Source organism: Mus musculus, chromosome 1 (assembly GCF_000001635.26).
Source record: "Mus musculus strain C57BL/6J chromosome 1, GRCm38.p6 C57BL/6J".
In the NCBI taxonomy this organism is placed as follows: Eukaryota; Metazoa; Chordata; class Mammalia; order Rodentia; family Muridae; genus Mus; species Mus musculus.
Window position 1 is genome coordinate 39,786,401 of NC_000067.6, and position 20,110 is coordinate 39,806,510.

Sequence of the window (20,110 nt, forward strand, 5' to 3'; positions counted from 1 at the left end):
TTTTCCAGTCTCGAGTCTCCTTTTTTCCCATTGGATGGCTTCCAGTGCTGTGTCATCAGTTCATTGATTTGATTGGTTAGACACAGAGTCTAACCGTGGTTAACCTGATCCTGTGTGTTTTTCATCTCAGATACTGGAGTCTCTGTTTCTAGAGGTTTCATTTCTGCTTGCATTTACTCTGTGTGGTCATTCCTCTAGGTTTTAAAGCATACAGAACACAATTGTACGTGTTTTGATGTGTTGGTGTAGTAATTCTGTCATCGTTGCCACTTCTACATAGATTTCCATTTGCTAATATTCTATTCTCTGTGGGCCATATTTTCTTGCTTCTCTGTGTGTCCGATATATCAGTTACTTGTATTGCTGTGATAAAACACAAAACCAGCTTAAGGAAGGAAGGTTTGGGTTTTCCTCACAGTTTAAGGTAACCATCCTTTGTGGTGGGGAAGTCCTGCAAATGCTGGTTTATGATAGCTGGTCCCGTGGTGTCCACAGTCAGCAAGCACAGGTGAATTCAGGGGCTTAGATCAGTTTCTTCCTTAAACCCAGCCCAGGATCCCAGTTCATAGGATGGTGCTGTCTACAGTCAAGGTGTGTGCACCCACTTCAGTTAACTTAACAAAGATAGTCCCCATGGATGCATCAAGGCTAATGGAATCTAGATAATTAATCCTCAGAAGTATTCCCAGAAACCTCCTCCAAGGTGATCCTTTCAAGGCCTGCTTTTAGATGCTTTGACTTTTCCACACCTAGCAGTATTTTGGAACTGTAATACAAGGTTCCATGACCTCCTCACTGTTGCCTCTTTCATAGCCACCAATCCAGTACCACATGAATGGTGCGGCCTAGTTCCACTGCCAGCTCCAGATAGATCTGGCACCCCCAGACCACAGCTGTAACACTCTCTGTGTGCCTTTGTGGCTAAACGGGAGCAACCATTTCTTAGGCAGGTGTTTTTAGAGCAGGGAAGTCCCTCTGTGACAGTTTTAGTTCAGGTCCTTTGCTTGAAAATGAATTTGTATTTTCACAAGTTAGAGTCCTTCAGATAGGACAGGTCTTGCCCTCAGAGCACCTTATCTCAATAAGGAGAGTGGGCTTCTTTGACAGTTACAGGTGCATTGTCACCTGAACTTTCTTTGTTCACAATTTTCAACTCAGTCACTTATTTCCTTGCTAAAGTTCTTCTTTTTAAAATATGTCCCTTTGGTCTCAATGCAGATCTGGACAAGAACAACAAGCAACAGTAACAACCCCACTTCTGGTACTAATTTTGTGTATTTGTTATTTATGTCCTTACTGTGATAGAATACCCAACAGAAGGAACTCAGAGAAGGATGGCCCTCAGTTCTAGGTTGCAGTGTATCATGGCAGGGAGGTCAAGAAGCAGCAACCTGAGACAGCTGGTGAAATTGTATCTGCAGCCAGGAAGCCCAGAGCAATGAAGCTGGTGCTCTGTTCACCTTCTCCTTTTAATTCAGCCCTTGCGTACATGGAGTTATTCTAGGTATTTCTGACACATCTAGATTTGGAGATAGGAAGAGACAGTGGAGAGTGTGTTGCCGAGCCAATGAAGGCTGCTCCTCCATGCTACCTAGCTTGTATCAGAAAAGCTGTCACGTTAACTTCCATGTGGGGTTGGTTCCCTCACTTGCTATTCAGCTAGGTCCAGATTCAGAAGGAAAGAAGTGTGCCCTGGACAGATGGGAGTGTCAATTACCAGATAAAGAAGGATAATGTACATTTCGTGATCATGTACGTCTGCAAGAATGTGTGGCTCTGTTGGGGAGCTTAGTAAGTTATGAATACAGGCACTCTCAGAATTGGCTCATTTTCTGGAGGCTACTCACCATCACACACCTGCGACATGGAGAAGAGAAGGTAGACAGCAGGGGAGAGGAAATTTGGATAAGCGCTGATGAAGCTATGATCCATGGGACATCTCTACCTTGGGCTCTTGTCCTGGGCTCCCATTTCCTACATGCAGCTTTGAGAGTTCAGTGTGCAGTTTTAACAGTAACTCCTGACACACTGTTTCTAGGCAGGAAATGCAGTCGGAAGTGAGGAAGATAAACACTGATGAAAGAGACTTGACCTTAGACATAGGAGAAGATCAGAGCCTTCATGCTGAATACAAACAGTAGAGAAGGCTTTACGCTCTTTTTACTTTTCTTCGTTACAAACAAACAAACAAACCCAACATTTTGTTTTAGAGTAGCTTACAGCAGGGTGTGCTTCAAAATTGGAACCATTAAACCAGTTTTCCTTGAGGAAAAACATTACCCTTGACCCAGATAGAGGCGTAGGAACAGAACACCTGATAGTGCCTTTCCCCTCTGCTCACACAGTGAGCTGTCCTCACCACAGGCTGTTACTTCCTAGTAAATAGCAGCACACAAAGCCTTCTGATGCTCCTGGATGCTGGGTGCCTTTAGTGTATCTTTAAGAACAGAGGACTTTCTTGTTTTTACAGCTCTATTGATTGTGCCAGAACGTGCCTCCCAGGGACCTAACACAACAATTCTTTCCACTTGTAATCTGCATTACACCAGGCCGGTGCACCTATTTCCCTCTGACTTGATGGTACAGCACCAACAATCCAGGGCTGAATCAATAGCATAATGAAATTAACTTTAAATTTTTATTCTGGAAAATGTAAACTAAGTATCAGCCTGAGAAAACTACCAACTAAATGTTTTTTTCTCCTCTTTTTGTTTACATTACATTGATTGAATTCATTGACAATGATGTATCTATTTTGTATCAAAGCAAAGCATTGTGATTTTTCTTTTTCTCAGACTAACCAGGATATGCTTTGGAATCAAGCAAATGTTTCAGCATTGACAGGCAAAGAGAATTTTCCTTTTTCTTTTTATTCTGAGGCGAAGCTGTAACAGTAAAATTAACGACTCTGACAGTTTGTGGGAACTGACAGGAGATAGCAGCCGGGCAGGTTTACTATGAGAAGGTAAATTTGAGTACGGACTCAATAATTTTAAGGACTTATTTTTATTCTATGTGTAGGATCATTTTTCCTGCATATATGTCTGCACACTGTGTGCACATGTTGCCTAAATGGAAGCCAGGAGAGGGTGTTAGATCTCTACACCTGGAGTTACAGATGGTAGTTGGCTGCATCGTGGGTAGTGGGACCGGAACCTGGGTCATCTAGATGAACAGCCAGTTCTCCTCCTTTTTTTTTTTTTTTGGCTTGCTTCCTTTTTTTTCCTAATACTTATAATTATATATTTTATTGTTTTGAAAAATTGCTAAATTTAAACATATTTTTATATTCCCCTCCAAGTACTTTCAGATTCTCTTCTCTTTCCTACCCATCCAACCTCAAGTTCTTTCTCAAAAACAAACAAACCAAAAGCCCAAAGAACAACAAAATCCTTCCAACTCAGAAAACAAAATATAACACATCCCCCCAAAAAAGGAAAAGAAAACAACAAAAACACCAAACTGTAGCCAAATTAAAGCACACAAAAGTCATGGAGGCCATTATATGTTAGTCAGCTACTCCTGAACATGAGGTCTGCCCCGAAGTGGTTGAACTACCCAATGTCACTATTGGAAAAAACTGACTTCTCCTCTCCCAGCAGGTATAAATGACAGTTCAGTTGTTAACATTTACCCTTCATTCACTCACTCATTCAATCATTCACTCATACATTAAAAAACAAAACAAAATATAAGATAAAACTTGGGTGAGACAAGTCAACAGAAAGAAAAGAACCCAGGAGAAGGCACAAGAGTTAGAGACCCACTTATCCGTGTGCTCAGGAATCCCAAAAAAACACTGAACCAGAAGCCATAATATGAACACAGGGGACCCGGTGCAGACCCGACCCACCCTACCCTCTTAACTACCTGCCTCCTCTCCCTTCCATCCCCGTGCTTCTTCCTCTGGTTCTTATAGATACTCCAATTTAGTGACACACTGTGAGAGTCAAGGCTAGCACCCACACGAGGGAGGATTCGTCAAGTCTGTCATTCTGAGTCTGGGCCACCAAGATTGGCTGCTTCCTACATGAATAGCTGGTAAAGATTTTTTCCCATTCTGTGGGCTGACTCTACATTCAGATGATGTTGTCTCTGAAGGTTTGTATATGCTCGGCCTAGGGAGTGGTGCTATTAGAAAGTGTGGCCTTTTTGGAGTAGGTGTGTCACTGTGGGTATGGGCTTTAAGACCCTCATCCTAGCTATCTGGAAGTCAGTATTCTGCTAGCAGCTTTCAGATCAAGATGTAGAACTGTTAGCTCTGCCTGGACCCTGCCTGCCTGGATGCTGCTGTGCTCCCACCTTGATGATAATGGATCGAACCTCTGAACCTGTAAGCCAGCCCCCATTAAATGTCCTTTATAAGAGTTGCCTTGGTCATGGTGTCTGGTTACAGTAGTAAAATCCTAACTAAGGCAGTGTCCTTTGCTATACAGAAGCTTTGTAATCTCCTGAGGTGCCATTTGTCAACTGTTGGTCTTACTTTCTGTACTTACTGGGATTCTGTTCAGAAAGTCATTTCCTGTGCTTATATGTTGAATCTCCCACTTTCTCCTGTATCAGATTTGGGCTATCAGGTCTTAGGTTATGGTTCCTTATCCATTTGGAGTTGAGTTTTGCACAGGGTGAGAGGGAAGGATCCACTCTCCTTCTTCTGCATGTCCCATCCAGTTTGGCCAGCACCATTTGTAGAAGATGCTGTCTTTTCTCCAAGGGGTACTGTTAGCCTTTTTGTGGGAAGTCAGGTGCCTGCAAGAGTATAGGCTTATACACAGGTCTTCAGTTCTATTCCATGGGTCAGTGTGTCTCTTCAGAGATCATTGTGTTTGTTTTTCTGCCAACACCAGGCTGTTTTATCTCTCTAGCTTTGTAACACAGCTCAAAATCTAGGATGGTGGTGCCTTCATCGGGTTTCATCTTCTTCCTTCCCTCTCGCCTTCCTTTTTTCTCCAATTGTTTAGGGGTTTGGCTATCCTGGGCCTTTTGTATTTCCATATAAAATTTAAGATTATTTTTTCAATTCTTGGGAAGAGTTGAATTGGAATTTTTACAGGAATTGCACTAAGGCAGTAGGTTGCTTTTGGTAAGATGATCATTTTCATGATATTTATCCTACCAATCCATGCACATGGCGGGGTCTTTCCAGCTTCTGTTATCTTCTTTGATTTCTCTGATTCCTTTCTTGGTGTCTTCAAAATCGGTATGTGAGAGACTACCCATTTTTTGTGTGTTAATTTCCTTTCCTGGTACTTTGCTAAATGTGTTTATTAGCTTTAGGAGGTTTCTAGTGAAGTCATTAGACATGTATGGGCAAATCATATTGTCTGCAAATAAGAATACTTTGATTTCTTCTTTTGTGTTTGTATTTCTTCTGGATTTACTACCCTTGCTAAGGCTTCAAGCACTATGTTGAACAGGTGTGGAGAAAGTGGACATCCTTATCTTAGTTCTACTTTTAGTGGAGATGCTTTGAGGCTTTTTCCATTTCTCATGTCATTGGCTGTGGGCTTTCAATATGTTGCCTTTATTATGTTGAGGAATGTCCCCTGTATGCCTAAATTCTCCAAGACTTACATTCTGACTGGATGTTAAAGGCCCTATCTGCATCTAATGTGGTGATCATGTGTTTTCTGGTTTTTTGTTTTTTGTTTTGTTTTCTTTTGGTCCATGAATCTATGTATACAGTGGATTACATTTAATGACTTACACATGTTGAACCATGCCTGTATCTCCAAGATGAAGTCAGTTTGATCATGGTGAATGAACTTGTTGATATGATCTTGAGTTTCATTTGCAGGTATTTTACTAAGAAATTTTGCATTTAATAACTGTAGGAGATCAAAGACTACATATAGAAAAAATAAAAATATTTGCAGATTACATGGTTTTCTATATAGTTTACCCTAAAATAATCCACCAGGAAAGTTCTACAGCTGATAAACACTCAACAAAGTAGCAGGATATAAAATGAACACACAAAAATCGGTAATTTCCTTTTTTTTTAAAAAAATATTTTTATTAGGTATTTTCCTCATTTACATTTCCAATGCTATCCCAAAAGTCCCCCATACCCCCTCCCACTCCCCTACCCACCCACTCCCACTTTTTGGCCCTGGCGTTCCCCTGTACTGGGGCATGTCCAATGGGCCTCTCTTTCCAGTGATGGCCGACTAGGCCATCTTTTGATACATATGCAGCTAGAGTCAAGAGCTCCGGGGTACTGGTTAGTTCATAATGTTGTTCCACCTATAGGGTTGCAGATCCCTTTAGCTCCTTGGGTACTTTCTCTAGCTCCTCCATTGGGGGCCCTGTGATCCATCCAATAGCTGACTGTGAGCATCCGCTTATGTGTTTGCTAGGCCCCGGCCTAGTCTCACAAGAGACAGCTATATCTGGGTCCTTTCAGCAAAATCTTGCTAGTATATGCAATGGTGTCAGCGTTTGGAAGCTCATTATGGGATGGAAACTTATGTACAAACAACAAACAGACTGAGAAAAAAAATCAGGGCAATAGTATCTTTTACAATACTCTCCCTCCCAACCCACAAATCTTGGGCTAATTCTAAGAAATTGAAGAAAGAAATTTAAGAAGAAGACAGAAAAACCTCCCCTGTTTATGGATCAAAAGGATTAAAAAAGTGAAAATGACCATTCTACCAAGTGCAATCTACAGATTCAATACAGTCCCCATCAAAATTTCAGTTCTTCACAAAACTTGAAAGAACAATTTTCAGTTTCATGTGGAAACACAAAGACACACACAGGCATACCAGGCACACACACACACACACACACACACACACACACACACACACACACAGCTAACACAGTTCTCAATGATGGTAAAAGAACTGCTGGGGATATCATCACCCCTTTTCAGGCAGCACTACAGAGCTTAGTAATAAAACAGCATAGTATCGGCATAACAACGGACACCTTGATCAGTGGGATAAGATCAAAGACCCAGACATAAGTTAATACATCTGTGGACACCTCTGGTTTTTGACAAGCCAGAAATACACAAATAGAAAAGGATAGCATCTTCAAAAACTTGTGTTGGTCAAACTGCATGTAGGTAAATGCCAATAGATCCATATTTGTCACCTTGTACAACATTCCACCCCAAATGACTCAAGGCACTTAACCTTAGGCTGGTACCCTGAATCTGACAGCAGTGAACATAAGAAATAGTCTTGAAGTCATTGGCACAGGAAAAGATTTTCTGAACACGACACCAATAGCACAGACGTGAAGAAAATAACTAATGGGACCTCATGAAACAGAAAAGCTTCAATATGGCATTATTTGGGCAAATTGACAGTCTGGAGAATGGGGAAAGATCTTTACCAATTACATATCTGATAGAAGGCTAATATATAAAATAAGTAAAGAACTCAGAGAGGGTGAAACTGGACATTGAAATTCAAATGGCTGAGAAGCACTTAAATGTCAGCATCTTAGTCCTCAGAGAACTGAAAATCAAAACTCCTTTGAGATTTCATCTTAAACCAGAAAGAATGGTCCAGATCAATAGAACAAACGACAGCTCATGCTGGCAAGGGTGTGGAGTGAGGGGACATTCATTCTTCACTGCTGGGAGAGCAAACTTGTACAACCATTATGGAAATCAGCGTGGTGGCTCCTCAGGAACCGAGGAATAGATCTACCTTGAAATCCAGCTATCTCACTGTGTGCACGCGCCTGAAGGATGCTACATCCTCCTACAGAGACACTTGCTCTCTCAAGCTCATTGCTGCTCTCCTCATAAATAGATGGCCACGGACAGACAAATGAAAATACCTATGATGGACTATCATTCAGCTGTTAAAAAAAAAAAAGAAATCATGAAATTTGCTGTTTAAATGGGTGGAGCTAGGAAAAAAATCATCCTGGCTGAGGTAACCCAGGCCCAGAGACAAATGTGGTATGCATTCTCTTACATATGGATGCTTTTAAGCCGCCAATAAGTGTGCTCATATCAGTATCACCACAGAGGTTGGGTATAGAAGAAGGGACTGGGGAAACAGAAGGAACTCCTAAGATAGGGAGATAGAATATATAGTTGTGGAGAGATAGAATGAGGACTGGAGAGGGTTAAACAAAGGGGGAGGCAGGAGGTCAGGTATATAGAGAGGAGCAACTAATATGAGGGCTGTTAGGGGTCATATTGTAACTCACTGTGATGGTTTAAATATGTTTAACCCAGAGACTGGCACAATTAGAAGGTGTGGCCTTGTTGGAGTAGGTGTGTCACTGTGCGTGTGGGCTTAAGACCCTCACCCTAGCTTCTTGGAAGCCAGTCTTCCCCCAGCTGCCTTCTGAACAAGAGGTGGAACTCTCAGCTCCTCCAGCACCATGCTTGCCTGGATGCTGCCATGTTCCTGCCTTGCTGATAATGGACTGAACCTCTGAACCTGTAAGCCAGCCCCCATTAAATGTTGTTCTTTATAAGAGTTGTCTTGGTCATGGTGTCTGTTCACAGCAGTAAAACCCTAACTATGACACATAACTATAGTAGAAGCGACCTAAAATATATAAATATGTGAATGAACTCTAAACTGAATCACCAAATAATGAGGACGACAAAGCCCCCAACTAGTGTCTTGCTACTTGTGAAAAATTCCAGTGCCCAGAATGGGTTCCATCTCATTGAGTTGTTGGCCAAAGGGGCCCCATGAAAATCCCGACCAACGCAGGATATTGTCAAGGCTATCGGTTGCTCTCCACAAAGTGATGCTAGGGCCCGATTGCTGAAGAAGACATCTGTTCAACTCATTGAACACAACTTGATCTGGTACCTAACTAGTAGTAGGGTGTCTTCACTAGTGTTCATAGTACTGGTGGTACTGATACACGGTACTGCATGCTATCAGAAGAAAAATGTAAGTATCAACAAAGCTATAAATGTTTTGCTCTATAATGGTGACCTGCCATCAAGGTACCCTGGGGCCATAGTGGTACAAAAGTTATAGGAGTTGCCAACTGCTCTCTCCTCAGATTTAGGGCTTAGTCCATGAGATGGAACCCTTTCCTGACACAGCTTGGGTCACCCAGAACCTGAGACTAGACAGCCCATGGGACCTAGGGGAAAACTAAATGCTATCGCTCTGCTGAAAGAATGTAGCAAAATTATGACTACTAACAATACTACTATATACTCCATATGTCAGGGTCTCAGCCAGCATCAGAGAAGCTTCCTCCTGCAGAAGGCCCACAACTGTACAATGTATGTAGAATGAGAAACTGGGGAACACTTTGTCCTCAATGCAATGCCTCCTTCTAAACCCTCCCCTCAGGGCTCTAGGATCTGTGTGAAAGAGGAGGCAGAGAGATTGTAAGAGCTAGCAGGGATGGGAAATGCTAAGAAAAAAGGCCTTCTAGATGCAAGAGGGACAACGCACACATGGACCCTCAGAGATGGAGGCAGCGTGCATGTACATAGACAAGCACGCGGGCCTGGACAGGTCCAAGCCAGATGGGGTCCCAGTGCTGAGAGAAGTGGACGTGAGCCCCATACTTAACCCAGAAGCTATCTCCAACTGACAACTACTCCCAAAGGAAATGTCAGTTTTCTCTGATATAGTCTTACTGGGTTTACAAAGCACACTTAAGGCAGGCCGCATGCCCAGCAGATGGCCAAGACAATGCAACTCAATAGTATTTTTCAAGATGTTCTTGTCTCTTTTGTTTTTCTTTTTTCTCTGTTTGTTTTGTCTTGCGCGCCCCAGACTCGACCAGCAAGAACGACGATGCAACAGGATCCTTCTGCACACGTTTATTGGGAGAGCTTGATTGCAGAGGCGAAAAGACCCCGAGCCCAGAACTGGTGCTGCTTATATAGGCCTAGGAGAGGCGTGTCTCACACCCGGATTGGTTATGCACTACGCCTCATTTGCATGTTCCTCGTCTGATTGGCTACTCTCTCTCTGTACCTCACAGAACCTCATTATCATACCTCATTTGCATGTCTCACATCTGATTGGTTATACTCTCAAAGCCTCATTATCAAGCCCGGGCCAGGCAGTGTCTTTGCAAAAAACTTTACTGCATATGTACACATTGGTTGTTTGTCCAAACTTATGCGTGGTGGCCAGCAGTAGTCAGTGCCACTCTGCAACGGCACATGTGGCTTCCCACAGTTTTGTTTAATTTTGGTTTGTTTTTATATTGGCTGTTTGTTTTCTAACAAGAAAGAGAAAGTAAGCATGGAGTTAGGTGGACAGGGGCGTCTGTGAAGGCTTAGATTTTTTTCAAAACCTACTTTATTTATGGTTTTTAAATGCTTCAACCTCCCTTCTAGCCCACCAACCAGAAGTAGGGAAAAAGAAAGGTTAATAGGAAAAGGGGGTTGGGGTTTGTGGACCTGTTTAGAAGTAGTGCCTTGGGGCGATTCTACTCTTTGTTGTCAGGATTCCAGCAGTCCCATTCAGTAGCAAATACCAAACAGCAGTGGTGGAAAGATCAAGGCTCCTTGGAATCAGCCTGAGTCAGGAAGCAGCCAGAAGCAGCCAGGCTAGGAGGGGAAGTTCTTTGGTGTGTTTCTCTCTACCAAGTGAAGACCAGCGAAGCATTGTAAGATGTAGCAATGCAAGCTTATCCTCTCACTGTGTGTGGGGTTCCACTTATATTCTTTCAAAACACCACGAGCCCTCTCAAGTGTCTGTTTTCAGCAAAACATCACATGCCTTCTCACAAGACAGCTTCCAGAAAAACATCACATGACACAACTGAGTTAAGAAACCAGAAAATTCCACTTCAGGTCTGGGAAGAGAGAAGGGAGGGGGAAACCATGATTAGAATATGCTATGGGGGAAAAACAAACCTCACTTCCAATTTTAAAGAAAAAATGGAATCCATTTTCATTGGCGAGATTGGCCTATAATTCCTGATGGTGTTGTTTGGTGGGGTGGGGGTGGTAGGCCTTTGTCTAGTTTTGGTATCAGGGTGATATAACTTTGTAAAAAGTATGAGGAAGAGATTTCCTCTTTCTGCTTTACAGAATAATTTGAGAAACATTGTATGAAATCCATACGACCCTTGGCTTGTTTCAGTTGGGAGACTTAAAATGAGTGTTTCTATCTCATTGTGTTATGGGCTATTCACCAGTACCAGGCATGACTCCTAGCCCACCCCCAGGTCTAGTTTGAGAAAGCACCTCCATCAATTTGGCTACCCTCTTGTCTGAAGATGCAGATGCTCACCCAAGACCGTTGCAAGATGAAAGCTGAAACCAGGCACGCGGCAGCTGCAGTTGTTTCTTTAAGCTAAAGGATTTGGGCCCAAGCCAGGTACCTCAGCTCGGAGAACAGAACTGATTGCTCTGAGCCAGGATCTCAGATGGGGAAAAAGGAAGCCCACCACTGCACATGTAAGACCCCCAAAGCTGGGCCTCCGCTCAAGTCCCAGGATGAACTGGCCAACACCCCAATGTCCTGAGAGAAAACCACACCTGATGCAAACTGCAAGAGGTTTTATTATCAGCTAGCTGAGGACGAAGTCCCTCCACTGTGCAGGGCAGGGGAGTTCGACTCAGAGCGGTGACAGTAGGGGGCTTTTAACAGCTAGCATAGGAATTGGGAGGAGTTGGGAAGAGTTGGTAGGAGTTGGGAAAAGTTGGGAGGAGAGTTCTTCTCTTCCAGGTGTCCTTGGTGAAATTTACAAGGCAGGAGTGGGGAGTGAGTTCTTTCTGAATTTTTATCTCCATGCACAGGAAGGCAGGCATCTCTGGTTGTACAGTATAGAAACAAAAAGGCTTTTTGCTGGCTATAGAGAACAAAGAGCTTCTTTCTGGCTGTATTTTTAGAGATCAGGGAAAACAAGCTTTGGGAACGTCCAGGGGCTTTACCTTCCAGGGAGAAATGCTCTAAGTCGGGGTCACACACACCCACACAGACTGTCAGTCACATGCTTTTACTATGGGCCTGCCCTTGTTCATGACTTGACTTTTCTCTCCTGTACCTTTTAATACCCATTCTTTACTGTGGGCTCTAAATATTTTAACTTTAGTACATCGTGAGGATTTTATTTTCTGGTTCTGTTAATTTGGAGTTCTGTAGACCTCTTCCACTTGGATGGGTATCTTTTCCCCTAGGTCTTCTTGGACCTTTTCTTTTAAGATTTTCTTGAAAATATCCTCTAATACTTTGCAGGGGCTGGTGTTTGGGGCCAGAGGCTCTGTCTCAAGTATTCCTCTGAAGGTCGGATACTGTCTTGGGTCAGCTAGACCCTCCTGGCTGGATCTGCAGCAGTGGCTGTGCATATAACCTGTTTCCCAACCTAGTCCTCAAGCTTTCTCTGAGACAGGGAACTCCCTAATCCCAACAGGTCTCACCTTAGGTGAGGATGGGTCTGCCCCTGGGCCTGCAACAGGCCTCACCTTAGTTGAAGACCGTCTACCCCCGGAGATCAGCAGGTGATGTAAAACTTCCCAGGTGCCTGTGAGCCTAATCGGGCTTCCTTGGAAGCCCTGGGAGATATGGAACTCTCTAAGCCTTACCCTCATTCAGAACTCTGAGTTTCTTTCATTCAACCAATGTTTTTGGAGTGACTAGCTCTCTGCCAGCTGTTAGGAATATAACTATAAGCATAAAGAGATGCTGCTTATCAACAGGTATTACTGATATCTTCTGACCATGATAATTACTGAAATAGCCACAGTTGGTCTTAAATTACTGGGAAGCCACCCCAACAGTGATGATCTGTACTATCCACAACTCCCAATGTTTAGTGTATTTTGACGCACATGCAAGAAGATACCATGTTCTGATACATGTACTGAGGTTACAGTGCATCTCGGAAATTACCTAGTGCATTGGTTTTACACTAAAGACCTTCACGGTTCCTTACAGTGCTGAGAAACTCCTCTGAATTGCTTTGTAGCAATAAAAACATCTCATCTATGAATAATTTAGAAGAAACATGTTTTTATTGTAAAGACGAGCTATAGTAACATTACAGTGCTTAGAAACCAGCCCCTTCATGTGATCAGATCTTCAGTTCATGTACACATTTTCCTGGTGTTTCCATCGATGTTATTTTACAATCAGTTGAGTGAGTCTGGAATCAAGTAAATCTACACATTGGGTCTGATAGGCAGGCCCCTCGTTACACCTTTCCTTTATGAATTCTTGCTTCTTATTTTCATAGATAATTTGCTGAAAGCCGCATATGCATCCAGCTTTTTCTGTTCAATAGAGGTTTTGTTTTTACCTCTTAGCTTTTATCCTTTTGCTTTTTCTAAAAAGAATTTTTACTGAGGCATTTTTAATCGAACAATCAATTAAACATACTTAAAGTCTACAGTCTGCCCTCCATGTTGGTAGGCTTTGTAAATTCAGCCAACCATGAAGTGGAAATATTTTTAATTGCACCTATGCTGAACATGCACAGACATTTTTCCTGTGTTATCATTCCCTAAAACAGTACATTTTCTCTAATGCTATTTACATAACATTTATAATACATCAGACATTATGATGATGATTAGAGGTGGCTGCAAGAACAACGGAAGAGATGCCCAAGGTAGATGCAAGAGGTATGACATGTTATATAAATGTCTTGAACATTAGCAGACTTGCGTATCCAAGGGGGTTCTGGAGTCAGCCTCCTGTGTATAGTGAGGGACAACTGCCATTCAAGTGTTTGCATATGTCTATACCAAGAAGCCACTAGGTCAGTCAAGATAATGAGCTTATTTGTTACCAATTGACTCTCTCAGTTTGGCCACAAAATTATCATAACCACCCCCAATGCACACCTACCTTTGTTCTTCTCTGCAATGTCTATCTATCTATCTATCTATCTATCTATCTATCATCTATCTATCTATCTATCTATCTACCTACCTATCTATCAGCTGTCTAGCTATCATCTATCTATGTATCATCTACTATCTATCTACCTATATGTCTCTCTATCTATCCATTGATCTATCATCTATCTATGCATCATCTATTATCTATCTATCTATCTATCTACCTACCTATCTATCATCTGTCTAGCTATCATCTATCTATGTATCATCTATGTATCATCTACTATCTACCTATCTGTCTGTCTGTCTGTCTATCTATCTATCCATTCATCTATCATCTATCTATGCATTATCTATCTATCTATCTATCTATCTATTACTTTTCTCCTCTTAACCAGTTATTCCATGAGTTCAGATACATTTGAGCGCAAAGTTTCATGTCTGTAAATAAAGTACACAGACTTTAGGCCCAAATTTTACATATCACAGGGCTTTCATCTAGCTCAAATACAAATGAGCCTATTTGGATGCTTCCTCTCATCTTTCAGGAGGATTTCCAAGCCGTCTGCTCACCGTCAAAAGCTGGCATTTTTCTGTGTAAGTTGCCACCCCACATCTCTCATTTTGAGCATTTGCGGATCATTACTAGTTTTCAAACCAGAGCAAACACAACGTAGGTGGTAGGTGTGGGGGCCTGGCTGGCTCTTGTTGCTCTCCAGGCCAGAAAGCACAGGAAGGGGGATGAGACCCCTTGTGGGGAAGCACTGAGTTCTGATAAAACAGCCCAGGCACAACCCAAAGGAACTCACCAGGAGGATGTTGAATGAAATGGTGCTTAAGCTCCAGGTGTGGGCAGAAGCTGGGGGCAGGGCAGAGAAATCAGGGCCTTAAGCCGGCTGGAACTGTTCTGTGTGGTTTACATTGTCAAGGACTCTAATGCCAACCGAAGAACATACCAGCTTGTTCATTTACTCACCAACTTGGTGCTGAGTGTCTGACTGGAACAAAACCATACTTAATCCATGATTATCTAAGGAACTTATTCTCTCACAGTTGATGGGAGATATGTACTTGATATGATGTCATCACTAAGTGTCCCACAGCTTAGGCCTTGGCTTCCCCTCATGATTTCCATTTCAAATTTCAAATTCAGTTTCAAATTCAAAATTTGACGTTTGTTTAAAAGCCAACACTTTCCTCTTTATTGTATTGCTACGATTATTTGGCTCAAAGATGTCATGTTGATAATTCAACACCCAACCATCCGTCCATCACACCTTTATCTGTCTACATAACCCTCTGTCCATCTATTTATTTTTCAAGCATGCTGGAACTGCCGGCCCCCTAGACACAGATCTTTTTCTTTGGAAATGTTTCCTGCTACTTTCTTGTCCTGATTGGCTCCTGCATGAGGGATCTCTTGCTCTGGGAAGTCTGTTCTGATCGCTGTGTCTTGAGTAATACCTCCTACCATGCTCCCATCCTTATAGTCTTGTTGGTCTCATTATGTAATGGGAAAAAGTAAACCGCTGGCTGCCTTAGCTGTTTTTGCAGTGAACAGTGAAATCTCCAGGCGAATCCTTTGGAAGAATCACCTCTCACTTGGCTCATAACTGACTGTTTTAGTGCATAGGGGCTAGACCAATCCTGCTGGGGTTCTTGTGCACAGGAGATAGAGGAGCCTCACCCTGCCAGGTCACCTCTGCCCCCATGTGTTTCCTACTAGAAGCAAGACCTACCCAAGAGGGCCAGGTTTCAATTCTGGAACCTCCAGGCCACACAAAGCCACAACAGAGAACTGTACTATTCCCCTTAGTCCTGTTTATCCAAGTCAAAAGGCTATCCCTGGTTCAAGATGTCAGCAGATAGAATTCACCTTCTGACTGGAGGCCCCACAGCACATTGTGACCATGATTGCAGTCTAGAGCCTTAATGTTAAAGCTAAGAGAGTTGTTCCTGGGGGTGGGTGAGGGGGTGGGTGAGGGGGTGGGGGTGGGAGCTGTGCTTTCTGTAACAGCCTCTGAGAAACTGGCTGGCTTGGAGTGAGAAAAGAGAAGTGCATTGCTTTGGATAAGAATGTTTGAATTAGGAGGGCATCATCCTGAGTGAGGTAACACATTCACAAAGAAACTCACACAATATGTATTCACTGATAAGTGGATATTAGCCCCAAACCTAGGATACCCAAGATATAAGATATAATTTGCTAAACACATGAAACTCAAGGAGAATGAAGACTGAAGTGTGGACACTATGCCCCTCCTTAGATTTGGGAACAAAACACCCATGGAAGGAGTTACAGAGACAAAGTTTGGAGCTGAGATGAAAGGATGGACCATGTAGAGACTGCCATAGCCAGGGATCCACCCCATAATCAGCATCCAAACGCTGACACCATTGCATACACTAGCAAGATTTTATTGAAAGGACGCAGATGTAGCTGTCTCTTGTGAGACTATGCCGGGGCCCAGCAAACACAGAAGTGGATGCTCACAGTCAGCTAATGGATGGATCATAGGGCTCCCAATGGAGGAGCTAGAGAAAGTAGCCAAGGAGCTAAAGGGATCTGCAACCCTATAGGTGGAACAACATTATGAGCTAACCAGTACCCCGGAGCTCTTGACTCTAGCTGCATATATATCAAAAGATGGCCTAGTTGGCCATCACTGGAAAGAGAGGCCCATTGGACTTGCAAACTTTATATGCCCCAGTACAGGGGAATTCCAGGGCCAAAAAGGGGGAGTGGGTGGGCAGGGGAGTGGGGGTGGGTGGATATGGGGGACTTTTGGTATAGCATTGGAAATGTAAATGAGTTAAATACCTAATAAAAAATGGAAAAAAAAAAAAAGAATGTTTGAATTAGTTTTTAAAATTTCTGTTAACACTAGGTAATTGGGGGAGGGGCAGCTAGGAGACTAGGAAAAGGGCTGAGAACCATGCCGAGGGCAGGGCTTCTGGGAGGGCAGACAGTAGCCTGGAACGTTTGCTCTTCACTGCACAGCCAGGCCCACAGTGCTCACAGCGACATGAGATTCAAGGTCACGAGTGACCCAGAGGACTGAGAAGATGTGAAGATACACGCAGGAACTTACACCTTTGCCATTGGTGAGTTGTTCCTTCAACGCAGGCAGAAATTTAGAGGCAATATTGGATTCTATAATTTTTGCTTTGATACTACACGTTTTTGTGATTAATGATTCGTATGTGGCTATCGTGTGTCAAATAAGCCTCTACCGTTTCTCCTCACTGTGCTGTTTGAAGCAAATCCAAGATGTCTCTCTGTCTCTCTCTCTCTCTGTGTCTCTCTGTCTCTGTCTCTCTCTCCCTGTCTCTCTCTCTGTGTCTCTCTATCTCTGTCTCTCTCTCCCTGTCTCTCTCTCCCTGTCTCTCTCTCTCTCTCTCACACACACATATTTATACAAAATGGAGTAATATATGCACAGAACCTACATCCATCCTCCCATATATATCCATCCTATATATCATCCTTCCTTTTATATCATCTCCAGATTATGTCTAGTACCTAACACAATTTAAAATGCTATGCAAAGAACATTAAACTGTTTAGAACAGTGGCTCTCAAACTGTGTGTCGTGATCCCTTTACAGGGGTCGCCTAAGACCATCAGAAAACACAAATACTTATTATGTTACTATGCATAACAGTAGCAAAATTACAGTTATGTAGCGATGAACATAACTTTATGATTGGGGATCACCACAGTGTGGTGAGCTGTGTTAAAGCTCACGGCATTAGGAAGGCTGAGGACCACTGTTTTAGGGCATAACAACAAGAGAAAAGTGCCGGGCGTGGTGGCACATGCCTTTAATCCCAGTACTCAGGAGGCAGAGGCAGGCTGATTTCTGAGTTCGAGGCCAGCCTGGTCTACAAAGTGAGTTCCAGGACAGCCAGGGCTACACAGAGAAACCCTGTCTTGAAAAACAAACAAACAAACAAACAAACAAAAAACCAACAAGAGAAAAATCCTTGTGCATCCAATGCCGACACGGTTTTACTCCCCAGGTACTTTCAGTCCACAGGTGGTTGAACCCAGGGATACGGAGGCCCTAGATATGAAAGGTCGCCGGTACTGAAGGAAGCAGTCCATTTGTCGTATGCTTTATCAGACTTTGTGGCTGGCAAATTCCTGTTGTCATTTGATGAGCTTGTCCAGCTCTTAGACCTCCTAAAAATAAGTAATGGGAGTTAGAGATTTTGATTTGGCAGTTTTAGAATGATAACTTTATAGGGGTGTCTGTGTGTGTGTGTGTGTGTGAGAGAGAGAGAGAGAGAGAGAGAGAGAGAGCGCGCACATGTGCATTCTCTTGTGTGTGGGAGTGCCCTCAGAGGCTAGAAAAGACGGTCAAATCCATGGGAAAGTAGTTACAGGCAGTTATTAGCCTCCGTCTGTGGGTGTTAGGAACCAAACTCTCTCCTCTGTAACAGCAGCACTGGCCTTCACTGAACTTTGAAAGACCCCCTACCCATTCCTTGCTTAAAAATCCCATGCTTCCAAATACACTAATTGGTATCCTGAATAAATAACATGTTCACAGCTTTCTCCCCAATTAACAGTTCGTCTCAATTAGCAAACTTTAGCTTTTCCATGTTTACTGGCAGGAAATCAAAGATAAAGAATCCATATGATGTTTTGAAATACCACAGAAATCAAGCTCCACGTTAGCTGGGCTTGGAAATTCATCTGTGCTGGGTTCCGGTTTGGGGTTCCAGAACTGGGCAGTCAGACATCATAAGAAGACCTGGGGGTGAAATGGACAGGGCTGTGTAGGGAAGAGAGAACCACGCGGAAGGGCCATAGTTGTAGGTTGGTCCTGGCTCTCCGCAGCAGCATTGGCTAAAGTCCTGGCACTCTGTGGCAGCTACCTAAAAGACACCACATTTCTGTCTCAGTAAAATACCCTGCTGGTGAAAAACCACCTGAGTGCTCATGGTTAGCACATACGTGGGATCACAGACATAGTACACATTTATAAACACATATACAGCACCCCAGCCTACCTCATGTCTTTAAATAGAAGCACCTTCCCCGGTTGAAGCACACAGCCACGCAAGCTATGAAGGCAATATTTCTTTTTTATTATATACTTTAAATAACATTCTTTTTAAATCCATGACTTTGGAGCTGACTATAGCACCAAATATGAAGAGGAAAATTGCTGGCAAGACAAGCCCCCTTTTCCCAGCATTCCCTGGGGTGGGAATCTGCTTCATAGCTCAGAGTGGAGCAGCCTCTGGAGAAAAGCCTGGTCTAACTGGCATGTCTATATATAGCAGCCAGGAGGAGAGGGTGACCCTAGCTTTGGATCTGAAGGATATCAGGCAGCAGGGCTGGAATTTAATATGCCCTTGGCCTTGCCAGCTCAGCCCCTTTGTTTGATCTTTATGAGAATCTGTATGGGGCTCGCTCGTTCTTTCTCTCTTTCCTTTTTGAACTATTGTATTGTATTTTTAGGACCTGGAAAGCAATGAACAGAGGTGCTATCCATGGAGAAGCTCTGAAAGGTGACATGTTTAATTTACCACCTCTGATATCTCCTAGGTGACGGCACTATTGTTTAACTGCCAGTTTCTGGGTATCAGTACCAAGCTGGGTGCAGTGTGGGTGAAAATGTGCCTGGAGGGTTGCCCGGGCAGGAAGCACAACACCAGGAATGCACTGGTGGTCAGCTCAGAAGCCAAATCTATTGAGGGCTGTGTCAGTAGAATTCAAGTGCTTGTACCAGTCAGGATTCTCTAGAGTTACAGAACATATAGAATGAATGAATGAATGAATGAATGAATGAATGAATGAATATATGTATATATACACACATAGAGACATACACACACATATGTAGATACGTATGTATGGCTTTCAGGTTGTTCTCCAGCTAATACAATGGCTGCCTATGAACGGAAGGTACAGGAGTCCAGTAGCTGTTCAGTCCATGAGGCTGGCTGCCTCCTCTGGTCTTTAGTATAACACTGGAATCCCAAAGAAGATGGCTCTAATGGCAATAAAGGAATAAGCTTGCCATCAAGAGCATGCAGGCAAAGCAAAAACTTCCTTCTCCTGTGTCTTTTATAGAGGCAGTCAGAAGAAGGTGTGGCCCAGGTTAAAAGTGTATCTTCCCACCTCAATGATCCAGACTACAAGTGGGTCTTCCCATATCAAATGATTTAATCAAGAAAATTTCCTCACAAGTGTGCCCAGCCACATAAGTTTATTCAGTTAATTACAGATGTAGTCAAGTTGACAACGAAGGAGGGTCACCACAGTGCTCTTGGTCCTTAATTGATGAAGTGAGGCAGGTTGTCCCTGAGCATCTCTTTGGTGCTGCCTGCCTCTCAATTATC

At 43.1% G+C, this 20,110-nt stretch overlaps 1 protein-coding gene across 1 annotated transcript; it reads right to left on the reverse strand.

The window, feature by feature from the left end:
• Positions 1 to 17,740: 17,740 nt before the first annotated feature.
• Positions 17,741 to 18,932, reverse strand: Gm3646 (predicted gene 3646). Its single transcript, NM_001177348.1, has 2 exons — positions 18,773 to 18,932; positions 17,741 to 17,939 (listed from the first exon to the last, which is right to left on the reverse strand). The coding sequence occupies exons 1-2, from the start codon at positions 18,775 to 18,777 to the stop codon at positions 17,783 to 17,785; spliced, it is 162 nt and encodes a 53-aa protein (NP_001170819.1). The 5' UTR covers positions 18,778 to 18,932; the 3' UTR covers positions 17,741 to 17,782.
• Between the last annotated feature and the right edge of the window lie 1,178 nt (positions 18,933 to 20,110).